Source organism: Mobula birostris, chromosome 6 (assembly GCF_030028105.1).
Source record: "Mobula birostris isolate sMobBir1 chromosome 6, sMobBir1.hap1, whole genome shotgun sequence".
Taxonomy (NCBI): Eukaryota; Metazoa; Chordata; class Chondrichthyes; order Myliobatiformes; family Myliobatidae; genus Mobula; species Mobula birostris.
The window spans coordinates 68294554-68317016 of record NC_092375.1 but is presented as its reverse complement, the minus strand read 5'-3'; the positions used below and the strand labels follow the sequence as shown (position 1 = coordinate 68317016).

The 22463-nt window shown below is 41.3% G+C and overlaps 1 protein-coding gene across 1 annotated transcript in view; it reads left to right on the top strand.

Annotated features, from left to right (window-relative positions):
- The window catches only part of LOC140199082 (cilia- and flagella-associated protein 47-like), a 697686-nt gene that overhangs the window by 23444 nt on the left and 651779 nt on the right, over positions 1-22463 (top strand). The window contains exons 3-4 of the mRNA XM_072260570.1: positions 1578-1693; positions 9134-9272. Coding sequence (XP_072116671.1) covers positions 1578-1693; positions 9134-9272 — 255 coding nt within the window. The remainder of the gene's footprint in view (positions 1-1577; positions 1694-9133; positions 9273-22463) is intronic.

Here is a 22463-nt window from a genome sequence, read left to right as displayed (position 1 = left end):
GAGGGGGATTGATAGAGTTGACGTGGGTAGGCTTTTTCCATTGAGAGTCGGGGAGATTCAAACAAGAAGACATGAGTTGAGAGTTAAAGGGCAAAAGTTTAGGGGTAACATGAGGGGGAAATTCTTTACTCAGAGAGTGGTGGCTGTGTGGAACGAGCTTCCAGCAGAAGTGGTTGAGGCATGTTTGATGTTGTTGTTTAAAGTTAAATTGGATAGATAGATGGACAGGAAGGGAATGGAGGGTTATGGACCGAGTGCAGGTCGGTGAGACTAGCTGAGAGTAGGAGTTTAGCACGGACTAGAAGGGCCGAGATGGCCTGTTTCCGTGCTGTAATTGTTATATGGTTATACGGTTAATAATATGCAACTGAGTGAAATTTACAATGTATATTAACTAGAAAAATGGCACCAACAAAATTCGATTGCTAAGTCTCATTGCAAGTTAAGAGAATGTTTTACATAACAGTAAAGTTTCTAAGTTGTATTTGTCTGATAATGAAATCTTTTTTTACTGTCCTACTGAAAATGTAGGGTAGCTTAATTTGCTTTAGAAATCCAATCCATTAGATTACAAATAGAGGGCTGGAATCTATCTTTCAGATGAAACATCAAACTGAGGTCCCACCTACCATATGCAGATTCCCTCCAAATTTTCTGTAGGATAAAGGAATTCACTACAATAACACACACCTAGACCTGAAACCTAAAAGTTTTATCAGAATGTGCACTCTGATTCTATTAGAAACCAACACACATATTTGTGTTCTATGCTCTGTCCGCCAGAGAAAGCAGGATCTCCCAGTGGCCACACATTTTAATTCCACATCCCATTCCCATTCTGATATGTCTATCCACAGCCTCCTCTACTGTAAAGATGAAGCCACACTCAGGTTGGAGGAACAACACCTTATATTCCGTCTGGGTAGCTTCCAACCTGATGGCATGAACATTGACTTCTCTAACTTCCGCTAATGCCCCACCTCCCCCTCGTACCCCTAACGTTATTTATTTTTATACACACATTTTTCTTTCACTCTCCTTTTTCTCCCTCTGTCCCTCTGACTATACCCCTTGCCCATCCTCTGGCTTCCCCCCCCCCTTGTCTTTCTCCCCAGGCCTCCTGTCCCATGATCCTCTCATATCCCCTTTGCCAATCACCTGTTCAGCTCTTGGTTCCATCCCTCCCCCTCCTGTCTTCTCCTATCATTTTGGATCTCCCCCTCCCCCTCCCACTTTCAAATCTCTTACTAACGCTTCCTTCAGTTAGTCCTGACGAAGGGTCTCGGCCTGAAACGTCGACTGTACCTCTTCCTAGAGATGCTACCTGGCCTGCTGCGTTCACCAGCAACTTTGATGTGTGTTATTTGTGTTCCATTAGACTTGTGTCAGGATGGTAGGCTCCAATGCAGATTTACATCCAGATTCCTGTTTATTCATGTGAGGCTCTCAGATTGCACCAGAATGATGTCATTTTGCACAGCAATGTGATGCTATTCTGTGCCATTTTTAGAATTCATTGATTTAATGATATTAAAATATTTTGGGTTGATCACTCTAGTTTTTGTTTTCTTTTGCAGGTTTACTTCTGTCTGTGATCTTAGTATTGAGCCAGAAGTTGATTTTGGCACTGTTCTTGCCAATAATAAAATTATTTTCAAGGACCTACGCATTGCAAATCATGGATCTCTCTCAGGTATGATTTTTAACAACATTTCATAAGGATAAATGACATTTATTCATGCTACTTTAACATTCTGAATTTGAAAGCTGAAAATATATCTCCCTTTAGATCTCAGCTTTTAATATATAGTAGCTGACTGAGCCCCTGGAGAGAGAAAGAGAGATAGAAATCAAAAATATGTGGCATTAAAAAAAATCTTTTCCATTATCTCAATTCTATATGGATGACCTTTAATTGTATGTGACTGCTTCCTGGTTATGATTTCTCCCCGGAGGAGGAATGCAAAATCTTGAAAATCTTCTAAGCTTCTCTGAGTGTCAGCCAAGTTTCCTCAATTATTATTCTTTGGAGAACCTTCTCATCTAAGAATCTATCTTCTTAATCTCTGATGTGCAGTATTCAACACTAGTCTATCCTTCTAAACGTAGTTAGGCTATAAGAGCACACAATAATCCAGATGTAATCTTAACAAGTTTCTGTGCAGTCTCAGTGGGAGTAATTTCTGTATTCCAACCAATTTGCAAAAAGATTAAGAAGGCAGTGGTTTTCTTAATTGCTTCCTGTACGCAAATTTTTATTTTCTGCATTTCTTGAACTATCACACCCAGGTAAATCTATGCATCAACATTTAACAATTTCTCAGCATCTTCAGTTTTTTCTATGCTTCCAATTGAAGTGCACACTTCACATTTTTCCACATTTTACTCCATCTTTTCCCTTCGTGCTTTTTTTTTGCTTAATCTAAGTCCCTTTTCAAGCTCTTTGTATCCTCATAATTTACTTTTCTGCTTTGGTTACTTCATATCTTCAGCAAACATGGATACATTTAACAATGTTTCTTAATGGAAATTGTGACTAGCTGTGCACCAAAACTTAACTCTTATTTCACTATTAACATAGAACATAGAACAGTACAGCACAGTACAGGCTCTTCAGCCCAATATGTTGTGCTGAACATTTAAGCTACTTCAAGGTCAATCGAACACTTATATTCCACATAGCCCACCCTCCCATTTTTCTTTCATCAATATGCCTGTCTAAGAGTTTCTTAAATCTCCTTAATGTATCCAAATTTACCACCATACGTGACAGTGTGTTCAACACTCTTACCAGTCTCTATGAAATAAACCTATTTCTGAAATACTCCCTATACTTCCTCCAATTACCTTATGCCCTCCTGTATTAGGCATTTTTTCCCTGGGAAAAAGGTGCTGGCTGTCCTCTCTGCCTATGTCTCTTATCATCTTGTACACTTCTATCAAGTTGCCTGTCATCCTCCTTCACTCCAAAGAGAAAAGCCCTAACTCACTCAACCTTTCCTCAGAAGACATGCTGTCTAATCCAGGCAACATTCTAGTAAATCTCTTCAAAACTTCCAAAACTTCCACATATTTTCTACAATGAGATGACCAGAACTGAACAAAGTACTGCAAATATAGTCTAACCAGAGTTTTATGGTGCTGTTGCAATATTACCTTGAGGCTCTGAACTCAATCCCCTGACTGATAAAGGCAAACACACCATCTACTTTCTTAACCATCCTATCAGCTTGAGCGGCAACTTTGAGGGATCTATGGATGTGGTCCCCAAGGTCTCTCTATTCCTCCACACAGCTGAGAATCCTGTCATCAACCCTGTATTCTGCCTTTAAATTAGACTTTCCAAAGTGAATCACTTCACACTTTTCTGGGTTGAACTCCATATGCCAATTCTCAGCCCAGCTTGGCAACCTGTCAACGTCCAGTGGTAATCTACAACAGCCTTTCACCCTATCCACCACTCCACCAACCTTCATGTCATCTGCAAACTTCCTAACCCACCTTTTCACTTTCTCATTCAAGTCATTTATAAAAATGAGAAAGAGCAGGGATCCCAGAACAGATCCCTCTGGAACACTATTGGTCACTGAACTACAGACAGAATGCACTCTATCTACAGTCACTTTCTGGCTTCTATGGACATGCCAATTCTGAATTCACTCAGCCAAGATTCCCTGGATCCCTTATCAAACCCTTTACAAAGGTGTCTATACACCACATCCACTGCTCTATCTTCATCAATGTGCTTTGTCATATCCTCGAAAAATTAATTTAGGCTCATGACCTGCCCCTCACAAAGCCATGCTGGCTATCTTTAATCTGACTGTGCTTCTCCAATTGCTCAAAAATCCCGTGTCTAAGAATTTACTCCAGAAATTTGCCCACACTGAAGTAATTCTCTCAGCTCTATAATTCCTTGATTATCTCTACTCCCTTTTTTGAACAAAAGAATAACATTTGCCACCCTCCATTCATCAGTAGTCTGATACTAGTCCAGTGGCCAGTGAGGATGCAAAGATCATTGCCAAAGGCACAGCAGTATCTTCCCTCACTTCCTGTAGTAACGTGGAGTATATCCCAACTGGCCCTGGGAACATATATTGTAATGTTCTTCAAAAGTTCCAGCGCATCGTCTTTCTTAATATTGACATGTTCTAGCACATCAGCCTGTCCTCACAAATGTCAAGGTCCTTCTCACTTGTGAATACTGAAGCAAAATATTCACTAAGGATCTTTCGGATCTCCTCTGACTCCATACACATGTTTTCTCTACTATCATTGATCTATTTTACCCTCACTCTCGCCATCCTCCTTTTCTTTCCCTATGTGTAGAACATCTTGGTGTTTTCCTTTGTCCAACTTGCCAAGGCCTTCTCATTCCCCTTCTAGCTCTCCTGTCCATTATTCAGTTCTTTCCTGCTACCTTGTAACTCTAATGTTCTGTGCGAACCATGCTTCCTAAACCTAAGTATGCTTCTTTACATTTTCCACATCTCTTGTCAACCATGGTTCCTTCACCCTACCATCCTTTCCTTGCTTCAATAGGACAAACCTATCCAGACCCCCCCCCATGCAAAGTTCACATTTTTTCATTGTGCATTTCTCTGAGTACATCCAAGTTATGCTTCTAAGTTCCTGCCTAATAGCATCATAATTTCCCACTCTTCACACTGAATATTTTCCCATACTATCTGTTCTTATTCCTGTCCAAGGCTATGGTTAAGGTCAGGGAGTTGTGGTTACTGTATCTGCAATACTCACCCACCGAGACTTCTGACACCTGATGCTGTTCATTGCCGAGCACCAGATCAAGTAAGGCTTCTCCTCTAGTCAGCCCGTCTACATATTGTGTCAGGACTCACCTAACAAGCTTTACCCCATCTAAATCTTTTGCACTAAGGAGGTGCCAGTCAATATTAGGGAGCTAAAGTCACCCATGGCAGCAACCCAGTTATTTTTCCCCCTTTCCAAAATCTGCCTCCCAATCTATTCCTCAATATTTCTGTTGCTATTGAAGGGGAGTTGTGTTGGTCTATAGAGTGGAGCCAGTAGAGTGATTGCTCCCTTTTTGTTTTGGACTTCCACTCCCACTGATTCAGTAGACAGTCTCTCCATGATATCCTCCCTTTGTGCAGCTGTGATGCTACCTCTGATTAGCAGAGTACACCTGTAGCTGTTCCTGTCAATAATAGGTATACTGCTTTGGATACTGTTGTGGGAGTGGGTGGGGGGTGTGGAACAATATACCAGGGGAAAGCTGGTAGGTTGCCCAACCTCTGCCTAACCATTTTTGTTCCCATCTTCCTGCCAAACTGGTTTAAACCCTCCCCAACTGCTCTAGGAAATCTGCTTGCAAGGTTATTGGTTCCACTCAAGTTCAGGTGTACCTGAATATTTCTGTACAAATAATACCTTTCCCAGAAGAATTCTCAATGACCCACAAATATGAAACCCTGCCACAGGTATACCTCGGTATTTCTGTACAACTCATACCTTCCCCAGAAGAAATCTCAGTGACCCACAAATATGAAACCCTGCCACACATTCATCAATATAAATTGCCCTGTGACTGATTGGGCTAGGATCAAATTGGGGGATTGCTGGGCGGTGTGGCTTGAGGGGCCAAAAAGGCTTCTTCTGCACTGTATCTCAATCAATCAATCAATCAATAACTAAACAAATAACTTGTGTTCGAAATCCATTAGCCAATGGCTCTGTCGATCACAAGAGTGCCAAATGACCCAAAAGGTCCCTCTCACTCCTTCAAAACTTGCGCTCAAAATCCACAAGCCAATGCCTTTACCGATTGCAAACGCTTCAAATGATCTGACTGGCCCTTCTCATTTTATTAAACCTTGTGCTCAAAATTCACAAGCCGGCTGTCTCTTGTTGCTTTTTTCTTTTGAACAACTTACTAAATCCATATACACCACATGCACTGCGCTACCTCATCAATTTGTTTTGTCACTATCTCAATGAATTCAGACCGATATATTTATTTAATGAAAAGGTTGAATAGTGTCACTCATGCCTATACAAGCGAACAGCTGCAAATAAAAACCTGTAGGATGGATATAGAATGTTGGAGGAGAAGTATAACAGTGATTTTAATCACTTTTTTTTAAAACACATTTTCTTTTAAGTGAGCAGAGTTAAAATTGCCTCTTATTATTCCCAGAATCTGCTTTTTATACAATTTGTAATTAGCAAAGCCAATATTTGCTTTCTGTTCCTAATTTTATTTATGAAGCTATTGCTGAATTGTCTTCCTGAACTGCTGAAGTCCTTGTGGTACACCAACGTACATGTAGAATGTCTTGGGGTCTTCCCTATCCTACTCACTAAGGCTTTCTCATGTCATCTTCTAGCAATCCTAAGTCCTTGCTTAAGCTCCTTTCTGGCTAACTTACAGTATTACTTTCAAGAGCCCCGTTTGACCCTTGCTCCTTAATGCTTAAGTATGCTTCCTTCTGCTTCTTGACTAGATGTTCCACTTTCCTTGTCAATCATGGTTTCTTCAATTTCCTGTCCTCTCCCTGTGTCATTGGGACAAACCTACCCAGAACCCCACACAGTAGCAATGTGCAGGTTGCTTAGGGGTTCTAAGCAACTTTCACATTGCCATTGTACATTTCCGTGAGTACATTTGTTCCCAACTTATGCTTCCAAGTTCCTGTCTAATAGCATCATAATTTGCCTTCCCCAAATTAAATATTTTTCTATACAATCTGCTGCAATATTTCCTCTCCTCCAGTTGGTATGTGCCCATATTGTGTCAGGAATCTTCGCTAGACACAGCTGCCAAATTCTGCCCCATCTAAACCTTTTGCACTAAGGAGATGCCAAACAATGTTAGGGAAGTTGAAGTCACCCAGACAACAACTCTAACATGAAGAAATCTGCAGATGCTGGAATTTGAAGCAACACACATAAAAGTTGCTGGTGAACACAGCACACTCTGTTATTTTTGCACCTACCCAAAATCTGCTTCCTGATCTGCTCTTCAATCTCTCTTTTGTTATTGAGGGATTTATGCAATACTCCCAATGGAGTGATTGTTCCATTCCTATTTCTGAGTTCCACCCACACAGACTCAGTGATCCCTTCATGATGTCTTGCCATTCTGCATGCTATCCCTGATTAGCAAGGCCATTCAGTGATACCACCGTTAATGAATCCAACTGTCTGATACAGTCCCTGATTAGTAATGCCACTCCCCCACTTCTTTTACCACCCTCCCTGTGCCTTTTGAAACATCTAACTCATGGAATGTCTATCAGCTATTCCTGCCCTTTTTGAAACTGAGTCTCTCTCATGGGCACAGTGTTGTAGTTCCATGTACTGATCTATACTCGAAGTTTATTGCCCTGTTCCCAATACTTCTTGCAATAAAATAGGCACATTTCAACCCATCCAATTGACTGCATTTATGTCCTATCCACTACCTGTTCTTCTTCACAATTTCCCTACATGTCGCATCTAACTTTGCACCAATCTGCTGTATCTTTTGACCTATCTGATTCCCATTCCCCTGCCAACCTAGTTTAAACCATCTCCAAGAGCTCCAGCAAACCTTCCTGCAAGGACATTGATACCCCTCAAGTTCAGGTGTGACCTGTCCCTTTTGTACAGGTCATACCTTCTCCAGAAGAGATCCCAGTGATCCACAAATCTGTAACTATCTGTGTGACCAAAGAATTACTATTTACATTTTGTCCCTTAACTGATCTGTGGCAAACACCATGCTTTCTTATTTTAAGTAAAAACTTCTACTTCAATACCTTAAAAAAGTGCTTCATGAAGTTCCAGACATACCGCTCTGGCTTATTTCTCCATTTCCACACTGTTATTAAACCTCAAATGCTAGAAATCTGAAATAAAAACTGAAAGTGATGAGATCAGAGCAAATCAGGCAGAATCAGTGGGAAGAAAAATTATATTTCTCAAATATTGTTTAAAGGACACTTTTTCTATAGATATTTGCTCTAACCCAATGTATAGTTACTTATTATATATTACATCTATTTGAGGCGCTCAGCAATGTGTCAATTGAATATTTCATCTGAAGGATAATACATTCAATGGTACTGTATCAGATTGTTCTATCAGGAGTATTGTGATTGTTGTCTAAGACTTGAATCAACATCTTCAGTCTTAATATAACAATATAATGGACAAATTCAAGCAATACACATAAAACTGTCATCAAGGTTCCACCACGTATGTTGTTTCAGCTCACTGTTTAAGATTGATGGGAAACTCAAAATATTAATAGGAATGTGAGTTAAAGTTTTGGTTATGCTGAGTAAGCCAACAATTATAGGCATCCGTTAGTCTCGTGAGACCATGGATTTGCGCCTTGGAAGGTTTCCAGGGCGCAGGCCTGGGCAAGGTTGTATGGAAGACTGGCAGTTGCCCATGCTGCAAGTCTCCCGTCTCCATGCCACTGATGTTGTCCATTGGCACTACGGCCAATACAGCTTGGCACTGGTGTCGTCGCAGAGAAGTACCTTGCTCAATGACACAACACGCTGCCTCAGCTGAGGTACAAACTGGCGACCTTCAGATCACTAGACCAATGCCTTAACCACTTGGCCATGCGCCAACAATTAAAACTGAGAAATGAAATGCATTTTGAACTTTTTGAATACTTAGATACTTGCACTTTTTTCAAAGAAAGATTATTTCCATTTAAGTGCCACCCCTAAATATTAGTGTCAAATCATAAGAATGCAGATTCCATTTACAAAATTGTTTTATTTTGCTTTGAATTTATCATGGTTTCAGCGCAATAGTTTTATGGCTTGTTTATGACTATGATGCTAAATCTGTAAAATCAAACAAAACCCAAGGAGCGTAAATATAATTGTTTTATCTTTCATTGGGATCTTCTGCAGAAGTCGTTTGCATTACATAAATCCTTTACTATTTGGTTTAACTGCATTTACAGAAATGCTTGATATTTATTCACATTCCTTAGAAGTTCTTAATGCAACAAAGGTGTTCTAAAATGAAAAATTGTCAATAAATATTTAAACTTGCAGATGAAATAGTATGTTTTCAAACATTAAATTGTGAATGTTTGATGATGCAGAAATGGATAGAAATGTATCAAATTTTCTTTCTCCCTTAGGTCTCTTTGCAATTAATAGTCCAAAAAATCCATTCTTGACTATTATGCCGAGGAATGGAAGGGTTCAAGCAAAAGCAGAATTTTTGATCAAAGTTGAACTGGTGACCCAACAGCCAATGGTTCTTGATGAAATGGTCACGTAAGTCTTTAAAATTTAAAGTGGTTCCCAAGCTGCTGCTATACACTTGCAGACCATCTGCACTCAATTATTCTGTTGAATCTCTTCATTTTTCTAAGCTCCAGTGAGTATAGTCTTAATTCTCAAGATTTAAAATGTAAAACTGTGATTAATTTATATGTCCTTTTTTGAGCATGTGCTAATCAATAACATAAATATTTGCTTTGGCCTCTGCTACCACATCAGATTTGCCCCATGGCAGCCAATGCTAGTTCTCAGGAAAAATCAACCCAAAGTGTCAAGTGTCATGTGTCACCAGCAAATGAAGTAATTGCCACCTTAATGTTTCTGGTCCTAAAATCAGGATCTTGGTTCCGACTCCTGATTTTTCTTGACTTCCAAGTTGCTGATTAGTCCATTCACAGCTCTTTATGCCTTTAAATGACTTCAGATCGTTGCCTGTTGGAAGACTTACATACTTACTTATTATCCGCTGTGTGCACATGTAAGTCATCTGTGCATTTTGTTGTTTCCGACTTTCTCCTTTTTGATATAAAACTCTTATTCAGATTTTTAAGGGTTGTTCCTAAAATACAGAAGTTCATATTTTGTAGTTTATCATCTTGTATTTAATATCTCTTCGTATTTTCTTTTGGATGTTTATATCATCAGTGATCATACCATTATTTTAACAGGTGGCAGTCATCAGGGATGCTTGAGATGAAGGGATGAACAAATCATCCAAACCATAGCAGCTTTTTATCTCTAAGGCTTTTTATAATCTCATTCGGCCTTCTGCTTGAAATTAGTAGAAAGCAGCAGTTATACAGTGGTCTGAAGCCTGTATTGGCATTGTGAAGTAACTCCACAAGACTGAAAAATCAGCCTTTGGCATTCAAATAAATTACTGAAAGGTTTTGAGTGGTATAATCCTGCCAGTGATCTGGATGAACACTCTGCTTCTGCCAACAGCATGTTTAATGTCAAAAGTCCAGAAAAATATGTATGTTTTGGCTCTACTGGTCTTGACTTCAATTATGTGATAGTATTTGGTTCCCTGGCCACAAAGCCCTAAACTCAAAAGAAGATTTTAAGCCCTATCCAACATAGATATCTATGGGTATCCTCAATATAGGAAAGTTGTACTGTATCTGTCTACTCATCAAGCACTAGCTTACTTCCCTTCTAACCTCTACAGCGAGATTTAGCTGCCGATACCCACAGCTTGAGTTGTGGGATTACCCCCTTCCCCCCAACACCCCACCAAGAAGGAGATACTTCCAGCTAACAAAGTAGTTTAAACACAGTTATTTTATTTTATCACAGTGCTACGTGATAGTGATGGTAAGAATTGGAGGAGATGGCAGTTGAATGCGTGGCTGAGGAGTTGGTGCAGAGGCCAGGGTTTTAGATTTTTGGATCATTGGGATCTCATTTGGGGAAGGTGGGACCTGTACAGATTGGATGGGTTGCACCTGAACTCGAGGGGGAGCAATAGTCATAGTCATAGTCATACTTTATTGATCCCAGGGGGAAATTGGTTTTCGTTACAGTTGCACCATAAATAATAAATAGTAATAGAACCATAAATAGTTAGATAGTAATATGTAAATTATGCCAGTAAATTATGAAATAAGACCAGGACCAGCCTATTGGCACAGGGTGTCTGACCCTCCAAGGGAGGAGTTGTAAAGTTTGATGGCCACAGGCAGGAATGACATCCTATGACGCTCTGTGCTGCATCTTGGAGGAATGAGTCTCTGGCTGAATGTACTCCTGTGCCCATCCAGTACATTATGTAGCGGATGGGAGACATTGTCCAAGATGGCATGCAACTTAGACAGCATCCTCTTTTCAGACACCACCGTGAGAGTCCAGTTCCATCCCCACAACATCATTGGCCTTACGAATAAGTTTGTTGATTCTGTTGGTGTCTGCTTGCAGGTAGGTTTGCTAGCATGGTTCGGGAGGGTTTAAACTAATTTGCAAGGGGGATAGGAGCCAAAGTGATAGAGCAGTGAAAGAAGTGCATGGAGTAAAGCCAGATCTAACATATAGAGAGGCTTTGAGGAAAGAGAAGCAGAAGAAATGGTGTGAAGGTAGGAAGGTAGAAGGGCTAAAGTGTGTGTACTTCAATGCAAGAAGCATCAGGAACAAAGGTGATGAACTGAGAGCTTGGATACATACATGGAATTATGATGTAGTGGCCATTACAGAGACTTGACTGGCACCAGGACAGGAATGGATTCTCAATATTCCTGGATTTCAGTGCTTTAAAAGGGTTAGAGACGGGGCGGGGGAAGGGGAGGAGGGGTGGCATTACTGGTCAGGGATACTATTACAGATACAGAAAGGGTGGGTAATGTAGCAGGATCCTCTTTTGAGTCAGTATGGGCGGAAGTCAGGAACAGGAAGGAAGCAGTTACTCTATTGGGAGTATTCTATAGGCCCCCCAATAGCAGCAGAGATACCGAGGAGCAGATTGGGAGGCAGATTTTGGAAAGGTGCAAAAATAACAGGGTTGTTATCATGGGTGACTTTAACTTCCCTACTATTGATTGGCACCTAGGGTTTAGACGGGCAGAGTTTGTTAAGTGTATCCAGGATGGATTCCTGCCACAGTATGTTGACAGGCCGACTCGGGGGAATGCCATATTAGATCTAGTATTAGGTAACGAACCGGGTCAGGTCACGGATCTCTCAGTGGGTGAGCATCTGGGGGACAGTGACCACTGCTCCCTGGCCTTCAGCATTATCATGGAAAAGGATAGAATCAGAGAGGACAGGAAAATTTTTAATTGGGGAAGGGCAAATTATGAGGCTATAAGACTAGAACTTGCGGGTGTGAATTGGGATGATGTTTTGCAGGGAAATGTACTATGGACATGTGGTCGATGTTTAGAGATCTCTTGCAGGATGTTAGGGATAAATTTGTCCCGGTGAGGAAGATAAAGAATGGTAGGGTGAAGGAACCATGGGTGACAAGTGAGGTGGAAAATCTAGTCAGGTGGATGAAGGCAGTATACATGAGGTTTAGGAAGCAAGGATCAGATGGGTCTATTGAGGAATATAGCATAGCAAGAAAGGAGCTTAAGAAGGGGCTGAGAAGAGCAAGAAGGGGGCATGAGAAGGCCTTGGCGAGTAGGGTAAAGGAAAACCCCAAGGCATTGTTCAATTATGTGAAGAACAAAAGGATGACAGGAGTGAAGGTAGGACCGATTAGAGATAAAGGTGGGAAGATGTGTGGTTGTGACTAGTGGTGTCCCACAAGGTTCTGGGACCTTTACTTTTCGTGATTTTTATTAACAACCTGGATGTGGGGGTAGAAGGGTGGGTTGGCAAGTTTGCAGATGACATGAAGGTTGGTGGTGTTGTAGATAGTGTAGAGGATTGTCAAAGATTGCAGAGAGACATTGATAGGATGCAGAAGTGGACTGAGAAGTGGCAGATGGAGTTCAACCCAGAGAAGTGTGAGGTGGTACACTTTGGAAGGACAAACTCCAACGCAGAGTACAAAGTAAATGGCAGGATACTTGGTAGTGTGGAGGAGCAGAGGGATCTGGGGGTACATGTCCACAGATCCCTGAAAGTTGCTTCACAGGTAGATAGGGTAGTTAAGAAAGCTTATGGGGTGTTATCTTTCATAAGTCGAGGGATAGAGTTTAAGAGTCGCGATGTAATGATGCAGCCCTATAAAACTCTGGTTAGGCCACACTTGGAATACTGTGTCCAGTTCTGGTTGCCTCACTATAGGAAGGATGTGGAAGTATTGGAAAGGGTACAGAGGAGATTTACCAGGATGCTGCCTGGTTTAGAGAGTATGGATTATGATCAGAGATTAAGGGAGCTAGGGCTTTACTCTTTGAAGAGAAGGAGGATGAGAGGAGACATGATAGAGGTATACAAGATATTAAGAGGAATAGATAGAGTGGATAGCCAGCGTCTCTTCCCCAGGGCACCACTGCTCAATACAAGGGGATGTGGCTTTAAGGTAAGGGGTGGGAAGTTCAAGGGGGATATTAGAGGAAGGTTTTTTACTCAGAGTGGTTGGTGCGTGGAATGCACTGCCTGAGTCAGTGGTGGAGGCAGATACACTAGTGAAATTTAAGAGACTACTAGATACGTATATGGAGGAATTTAAAGTGGGAGGTTATATGGGAGACAGGGTTTGAGGGTTGGTACAACAATGTGGGCCGAAGGGCCTGTACTGTGCTCTACTATTCTATGTTCTATGTTAATGATGATAATCATCACCAGGTGCTGTGCCCAGTTTGAGCTTTGACTGCCATGACCCACACACTCCTGTTTTGGGTCAAGTGGATCAATTCATTGCTATTCATTTCCAGTTCTCTGGCTGCTGTCTCCATCATCATTTGTCTTTGTCTTCGTTTTGCTTTCTTCCCTTCAATCTTTCCCATAATTACCGTGCATTCTAACTCCTCTTTCCTCATCACATGTCCAATGAAGTTACGTTGCCTTCTCATGATCTCATACATTATTTCTCTTTTTGTATTTGCTCTGTTCATGATATCCTTGTTAGATATTCATTTCATCCATGATATTCTTTGCATCCTCCTCAAAAACCACATCTCTGCTGCTTCAATTTGTTTCCTCACGTTACTAGATATTGTCCAACATTCTGAGCCATATAACTGGATAAATGTAACATTTCAGTACTCTGAGGCGGGTTGTCATGCCTAGTTTAGTATTGGTCAGTATACTCTTCATTCTCATAAGGATGGCCTTTTGCCATCCCTATTCTTCTTTCGATGTCCATGTCGCACCTGCCATCTGATGTCACCCAGCTTCCTAAGTAGCAAAGGTTCTGTACTTATTTTATGTCTTCCCTGTTTATTCTCAGCCTGCAGATAGGATTCTCCTTACTTTTAATGATACCTATTTAAATTCAGGCCAATAATTCTCAACACACAATCATTTATAAACGATTTATGAATTACAAAAGATCTATAAACTGCAAAGAATTTCCAAACACAGGTGCAATTCTTATGAACTATAAGAACATACCAATGAGTTGCGGATGAACGAGTCATCCATTGCAGAGACCAAAGATTGAGGAATATATGCTAGTTCTTTTTTCTGTAACCCCCACCTTCGTGTTGTTTCCTTCATCATTCCTAACAGTCCTGCCTTCTTTCTGATATTTATATTAATTTCTAATAGACGACATCATCTACATGTGATGTTTTCCTGATACCTTTGCTGAGACCCGAAACTTTGAAGACTGTAAAGTAATTCACAGAGATAGTCTTAAAAGCTTCTGGTGTCAGTGATCCCAAACATCTACAATTAATGCTGAAAGGGCTGATTCCTTGAGTATATACGCATCCCAATTTGTAACTATGTTTGATGTGCTAAATGACATAACCTCATTGTCTTGCATTTGGCTCCTGGTCTCTTACTGTGCTTCCAGCTTCAAATTGGTTGATGCTTGCAATTTAATTTGTTGGATACCTCTCTGTTTAATTTCTGATCCTTCGGGTTCTTTTGGGAGTCAGAAATGACAAGCAGTCTTAATTCCAAGATTTCAGTTTATGTTAGTGTACAAACAAGCATACAAATATTAAGTAAACTAAATACTGTAAAGAGCTGAGAAACGATGCTAAGAGGGGAATTAATGCTAAGGGCTGTAAGACAAAGGAATAAAGATGGTGCTTCTGAAAAATCTATCACTTTTATAGACAAAATAAAAGAAATTTCTTAGATAGGAATGAATGAATTAATTGGCTTCATAATTAAAACAATTACATCACATGGGTAATGTACTAATACTTTACAAATGAAAAATGAGAAAAATGATAAACCATTAGTTTAGCTGCCAGACATTCCACCCTGCAAAGACTCATTTCAGGGAGGTAGCACCCCCGCCTCCTGCAACCCCATATCCCCTCCTCCCCCCAAGGGTGCATGTATACAGGACATTTGATTATGAAAGAACACAACAATTTATTTGATCACATATTGAAACTATTTACACACACACTCACACACACACACATATTCCTTGTTGAGTATTTTGTTGCCACTCTCAATGCTAATAGCTAAATGCTAATGCAAATAGCTTTTCTATTTCTTTTGCAAACTTTCCTTGTACTGTGATGTGGCTTGCTTGGCAGATTTGAGCATTTTGCTGGAAGTCTCAATCTCATAGCAGACTGTGTTAATGAATTTGTTAATTTTGCAAGACAGCAGATTTACAAATGTTTTGTGAGACAGCTGACTTCTGAATTCTGACTTAAATGTGACGCACCATGCTGAATGCCCTTTCTACATCACAATTAGAATTTGGCAGCACCAGAAGCAGCTTCATCAACTGGCAGAGCTCTTTGAATCTCAATTGCCCTGTGCTCACAGATTTTACTTTGGACAGCTTCCCCCAGAACTCATCAACTGGCAAACTTTTGTAGTTTGGCAGCACTCCTTCAAGGTTAGTTGAGACATAATCCAGGACTTCCAAGTGGAGCTGTTCTCTTGCATCTGCCTTGATCACATTTGGAAATCTGTCTGCCAAAGTCAAAATCTGGTCTGGATTCACCTCATCTTGGCTCTCTGTATTGACCACTGACAGATTTTTCAAGATTTGGTCTCTCATTGGGAACTTCTGCAAGATTTTTTGAAAGCACCTGACATAGAATGCTCTGGCATCTTTGAAGAACTGCTTTGTCTTGTAAGGGGGGATCTCTTGTGCTTCCTTGCTTAGCACTGCCTCCTTGCCAGATACCCAGTAAAAAGCTCTTCATCTGGGCGGTGAATTTCAGGGTTGCTCACATCACTCTCCTGAATGTTCCGTTCTCTCAATACCTTTGGCTCAATAAATCTGCTTGCTATGTCATGCAGGAGCTCTTCTACACTCTGATCCAACTTGAAGTGGATAGGTGCGTTGTTTTGAAAAATCAAATTGAATTTGTCAAAACATTGTGTGACATTATGAAGAAAGCATGTGTATATTTTCATTTGGGGGTCTTTCAGCCTCTTCTGAATATGAGATGACTTCTGATTCTCACTCTTTGGCTCAAAATATGAAATAAAGGCTGTCCCACCTGGAGAATGATGTACATCAGAATGTTGTTCGTTGACTTTAGTTCAGCATTCAATACGATCATTTCTCAAAAGCTAGTGAGTAAACTATCCTTGTTGAGTCTCAACACCTCCCTCTTGCAACTAGACAACAAACTTTGCAAATGCAAATACAGTTGGCCCTCCTTATCCGCGAGTTCCGCAAACGCAAATTCAACCAACCGCGGATCGAGAAAACCCGGAGGTGCTGTTCCAGCATTTGTTGTTCGAACATGTACAGACTTTTTTTTCTTGTCATTATTCCCTAAACAATGCAGTATAACAACTATTTTACATAGCATTTATATTGTATTAGGTATTATAAGTAATCTAGAGATGATTTAAAGTATTCGGGAGGATGTGCGTAGGTTATCATGGATCGGGATAAAAAAACGGAAGTTATCTTACTAAGTAAGTCGGAGCAGGTACATCCGGTATTATTTAGCGTTAGTTAGTCAAATGTTTGTCTTAGTATTGTGACAAAAGAACCAGTTATCAGAAGATTGATGCCGATAAGAGGACAATGGGGGGACATGCAAGGTGCTAATAAGAGAGAGACGAGAGAGATTACCGAAAGGAGACACGGTTCCGAGTATTGTCAGAGACCAGTGGCTTTGAACTCTGAACTGTTTGAAGTTTGATGGACAGGCGATACCCCAGCAGGGGGATAAAAAGGGACAGGTTCGCTAAGGCAACAGACACACGACTCCACGAGGTAACGAGACCCTGAAAGCGGTATGCCCCCCCCACAAGTTGGTGGGAATTTTTGGAGGTCTGGTCGCGGGACTAGCCATAGACGCACAGGGTGGAAAGATACAGTCGGGCGGGAACCTGGTGTGTGTGTCCGCCCTTGCCTGGGTGCCGGGTTCATCGCAGAAGAACGATCGTATCTGGAACGGAGGGGTCACAGTCGGTGACCTCAGAAGACATTACAAAGGGCTCGCCCGAAACCTAACTGCGAGGAATATCGAAGGTCTGTTTGGAATCCGATTTGCATATTCATTCGTTCTCTCTCTTTCTCTCTCTCCCCAACGACACGACGGCGATTACTGCGAACTGAATTGAACTGAACTCTGTGTCACTTGATGACTGATCATCTTACCCCTAGACTGCGATAGAGATTGATTGATCCTATTATCATAGTTCCGTGTACATGTGTGTTTATTCATTGCTAACCTGTTGCATTTATATCCTTACTATTGGAGTATTGTGTTGCTTATTTCTTTAATAAAACTTTCTTAGTTCCAGTAATCCAGACTCCAACTAAGTGGTCCATTTCTGCTGGTTTGGCAACCCAGTTACGGGGTACGTAACGGTATATAGTATATATTTTACCTTTCTATGCATATAAAACACTTAAGAAACGTATGTTTTCAGCACCGGGCTCAGGAACGGAAATTCCCGAGTTCGATCCAGTGCCAGACCGCTCCCGAGTGCTCTCCATCCCGGCCGGGTTGATGTGAAGGATCAAGAACCCAAAACCCCAAAACCCAATAATTAAACCACTGTGTTGTTTAGTAATAATTGTAGCTTTAATCGGGGCTGGGCTTTTCTCACTTTATCCTTTAAAATTGTTCCGATCGTTGACCGACTGTAGCCTAACGCTTTTCCAATGACCGATGGCGTTTCACCTCTTTCTGATCGCTTTATTATTTCCACTTAATTTTAAATTGCGATTGTGATTATTTTCGTGATCAGAAACATTGCGGATTCAGAGCTCCACTGCCGGGTCCTAATGTCCACTGCACTAAGACAGGTTAAATAAGGTCCGGGGTTCCGCTGGGTCCTAAGGTCCACCGCATTTTGCCAGGTTGAATAAGGGACTTGAGCATCCACATTTTTTGGTATCCGCGAGGGGTCCCGGAACTAATCCCTCGCGGATAAGGAGGGCTGACTATATAAATAATTAGCAATAAAGACTGAGCATGAAGTAACAAGATAAAGAGTCCTTAAAGTGAGACCATCGGTTGTGGGACCACCAGAAGTAGAATGAGTGTAGTTATCCCTTTTTGTTCAAGAGCCTGATGATTGAGGGGTAGTTACCATTCTAGAACATGGTGCTGCAACTCTTGAGGCATTTGTACCTTTTACCCGATGGCAGCAGCGAGAAAAGAGCATGGCCTGGGTTGTGAGGATCTTTGATGACAGATGCTGCTTTTAAATGGCAATGTTTCATGTTGATGTGCTAAATAATTGGGAGGGTTTTACCCGTGATGTCCTGGGCCGAATCCACTACCTTTTCTAGGTTCAAAGGCATTGGTGTTCCCATACCAGAGCATAATGTAGCTAGTCAGCACACTTTCCACCACACATCTATAGTAGTTTGCCAAGGCTTTTGATGGCATGCTGAATCTCCACAGACTCCTGAGGAAGTAGAGGAGCTGTTGTGCTTTCTTTGCAATTATATATATATATATATATATATGATGGGTCCAGGACAAGTCCTCTGAGATAGTGACACCCAGGAGTTAAAAGTTACTGACCCTCTCCACCTCTGATTCTCTGATGATTACTGGTTGATGGACCTCTGGTTTCCCTCTCTTGAAGTCTACAATCAGTTCCTTGTTCTTATTGACATTGTGTGAGAGGTTGTTGTTATTACATCACTGAGCCAAATTTTCCTCTTATCTGCTGATTCATCACCACTTTTCATACAGCCACAACAGTGGTGTCATCAGCAAACTTGTATATGGTGTTGGAGCTGCACTTAGCCACACAGTCATAGGTGTAAAGTGAGTAGAGCCGGGGGATAAGCACTCATCCCTGTGGTGCTCCTGTGCTGATGGAGCTTCTAGAGGAGATGTTTTTGCCAATCTGAATTGACTGGGCTCTGCAAGTGAGGAAATCCAGGCCCAGGTCTTGGAGCTTACTGATTAGTTTTGAGGGGATGGTGGTGTTAAATTCTGAGCTGTAATCAATAAAGAGCATCCTGATGTATTCATCTTTGCTGTCCAGATGTTACAGGGTTGTGTGAAGGGCCAATGAGATGGCATCTGCTGTGGACCTGTTGCTTTGGTAGGTGAATTGGAGCTGATCCAAGTCACCAGTCAGACAGGAGCTTATATGCTTCAACACCAGCCTCTCAAAATACTTCATCACTATGGATTTAAGTGCCACTGGGTGAAGATATCTGTGAACACACTAGCCAGGTAGTTAACACAGATCTTTAGTACTTGGCCAGGTACTTCGTCCAGACTGTGCTGGAGTTTGTTGTCCATTGATGCTGTTTACAGTTACTGTTCTATAGATTTGCTAAGTACGCCGGCAGAAAAAAGAATCTTAGGGTTGTATGTGGTGGCATATATATACTCTGATAATAAATTCTACTTTGAACTGAGTTATGGACATTTTGACAGAGAAATCTCAGACTGTTTGTATTGTAGCAAAGTCTCTACCTCTCCACCTCTATTCTAACCACATTCTACCAGAGAGCCATCATGAATGTTCTGACTGGCTGTATCAAAGTTCAAAGTAAATTTATTATCAAAGTACATATGTATCACCATATACAACCCTGAAATTCATTTCCTTGTGGGCATACTCAATAAATCTACAATAGAATAATAACCATAAACATACAGGCCGATGAGTCTGACATTAGTTGAGGGTAAGTTATTGGAAGGTATTCTATGGGACTGGATGTATAAGTACTTGGATAGACATGGACTGATTAAGGACAGTCAGCATGACTTTGTACATGGTAGGGCATGTCTAACCAATCTTAGAGTTTTTTGAATAAGTTACCTGGAAAGTGGATGAAGGCAAGGCAGTGGATGTTGTCTACATGGACTTTAGTTAGGCATTTGATAAGTCCCACATGGGAGGCTGGTCAAGAAGGTTCAGTCACTTGGCATTAGGGATGAGGTAGTAAATTAGATTTGATATCAGCATTGTGGGAGAGGCCGGAGAATGGTAGAAGAGGATTGTCTTTCTGACTGGAAGCTTGTGACTAGTGCTGTACCACAGGGATCAGTGCTGGGTCCTTTGTTGTTTGGCATCTATATCAACGATCTGGATGAAAATGTGGTGAACTAAATCGGCAAATTTGTGGATGGCACCAAGATTGGGGGTGTAGTGGACAGTGAGGAAGGCTTTCATGACTTGCAGAAGGATCTGCATCAGCTGGAAAAATGGCAGATGGAATTTGATGCAGACAAGTGCGAGGTTTTGCACATTGTGGAGGTCCTACACAATGAACGGTTGTGCACTGAGGAGTGTGATAGAACAAATACAGGTACATAGTTCATTGAAAGTGGTATCACGGGTAGATAGGGCATAAAGAAAGCTTTTGGCACATTGGCCTTCATGAATCAATGTATTGAGTACAGAAGATAGTGAGGTTGTAAAAGACATTTGTGAGGCCTAATTTGGAGTATTGTGTGCAGTTTTAGTCGTCTTGCTACAAGAAAAATGTAAACAAAGTTGAAAGAGTGCAGAGAAAAATTACAAGGATGTTGCCAGGTCTGTCGACCTGAATTATAAGAAAAGATTGAATGGGTTAGGACTATATTCTTTTTAAACATAGAAGATTGAGAGGAGATTTGACAGAGGTATACAAAATTGTGACAGTGTAGATAGGGTATAAGTGAGCAGGCTTTTTTCACTGTGGTCATGGGTGAAAAGTAGAAGTTTAATGGGAACATGAGGGGAAACTTATTCACTCAGAGGGTCATGAGAGTGTGGAATGAGCTGCCAGCACAGGTGATGCATGTGAGCTCGATTTCAATGTTTAAGAGAAGTTTGGATAGGTACACGGATAGTCGGAATGTGGAGGGTTATCGTCCATGTGCAGGTCAATTGGAGTAGGCAGTTTAAATAGATTTTGCTTGGACTAGATGGGCTGAAGAACCTGTTTCTGTGCTATACTTGTCTCTGACTCTATAACAGGATTAATGAATGACTACCAACTTGGGTGTTCAACCAATGTGTGTTGAAAAAGAAAGAAATAATAATACATAAATAAGCAATAAATATAGAGAACATGAGATGAGGAGCTCTTGAAAGTGAGTCCACAAGTTGTGTGAACACTTCAATGATGGGAAAAGTGAAGCTCAGAGAAATTATCCCCTTTGGTTCAAGAACCTAATGGTTGAGAGGTAATAACTTTTCCTGAACCTGGTGGTGTGAATCCTGAGGCTCCTATACTTTCTTCCTGATGGCAGAGAGAAGAGAACATGTCCTGGGTGGTGGGGGTCCCTGATGATGGAAGCTGCTTTCCTGCGACAGTGGTAGATGAGCTCAGTGGCGGGGAGGGTTTTACCCGTGATGGACTGGGCCATATCTAGTACTTCCTGTAGGATTTTCCTACATTGGTGCTTCCATACAAGGGTCTCATGCAGCCAGTCAATATACCCTCCACTACACATCTATAGATGTTTGTCAAAGCTTTAGGTGCCATTCCAAATCTTCACAAGCTCCTTAGGAAGTAGAGGTGCTGCTGTGCTTTCTTCATTATTGCACTTACGTGGTGGGCCCACATAGGTTCTCCGAAATAGTAACAATGAAGGATTTAAAGTTACTGATCCTTTCCACCTCTGATCTTCCGATGAAGACTGGCTTGTGGACATCTGGTTTCCATTACCTGAAGTCAATAATCAGCTCCTTGGTCTTGCTGACATTGAGTAAGAGGTTGTTGTTATGGCACCACTAGGCCAGATTTTCAATCTCCCTCCTATATGCTGGTTCTTCACCAGTTTTGATTCGGCCTACAACAGTGATGCCATCAGCAAACTTGAATATGGCATTGGAGCTATGTTTAGCCACAGAGTCATAAATGTAAAGCAGGTAGATCAGGGGGCCAAGCACCTGCCTTTTGGTGTACTTGTGCTGATGGAAATCATGGGGAAAATGCTGTTGCCAATCTGAAATGACTGGGGTCAGCAAGTGAGGAAATCAAGCATCCAGCTGGACAAGGTGGCATTGAGGCTAAGGTCTTGGAGTTTATTGATTAGTTTTGAAGGGACAATGGTATTGAATACCGAGCTGTAGTCTATAAAGAGCATCCTGATGTATGCATCTTTGCTGTCCAGATGTTCTAGGATTAAGTGAAGAGCCAGTGAGGTGGCATCTGCTGTGAACCTGTTGCTCCCATAGGCAAACTGGAGTGGATCCATATTGCTTTTTAGGCAGGAGTTGATA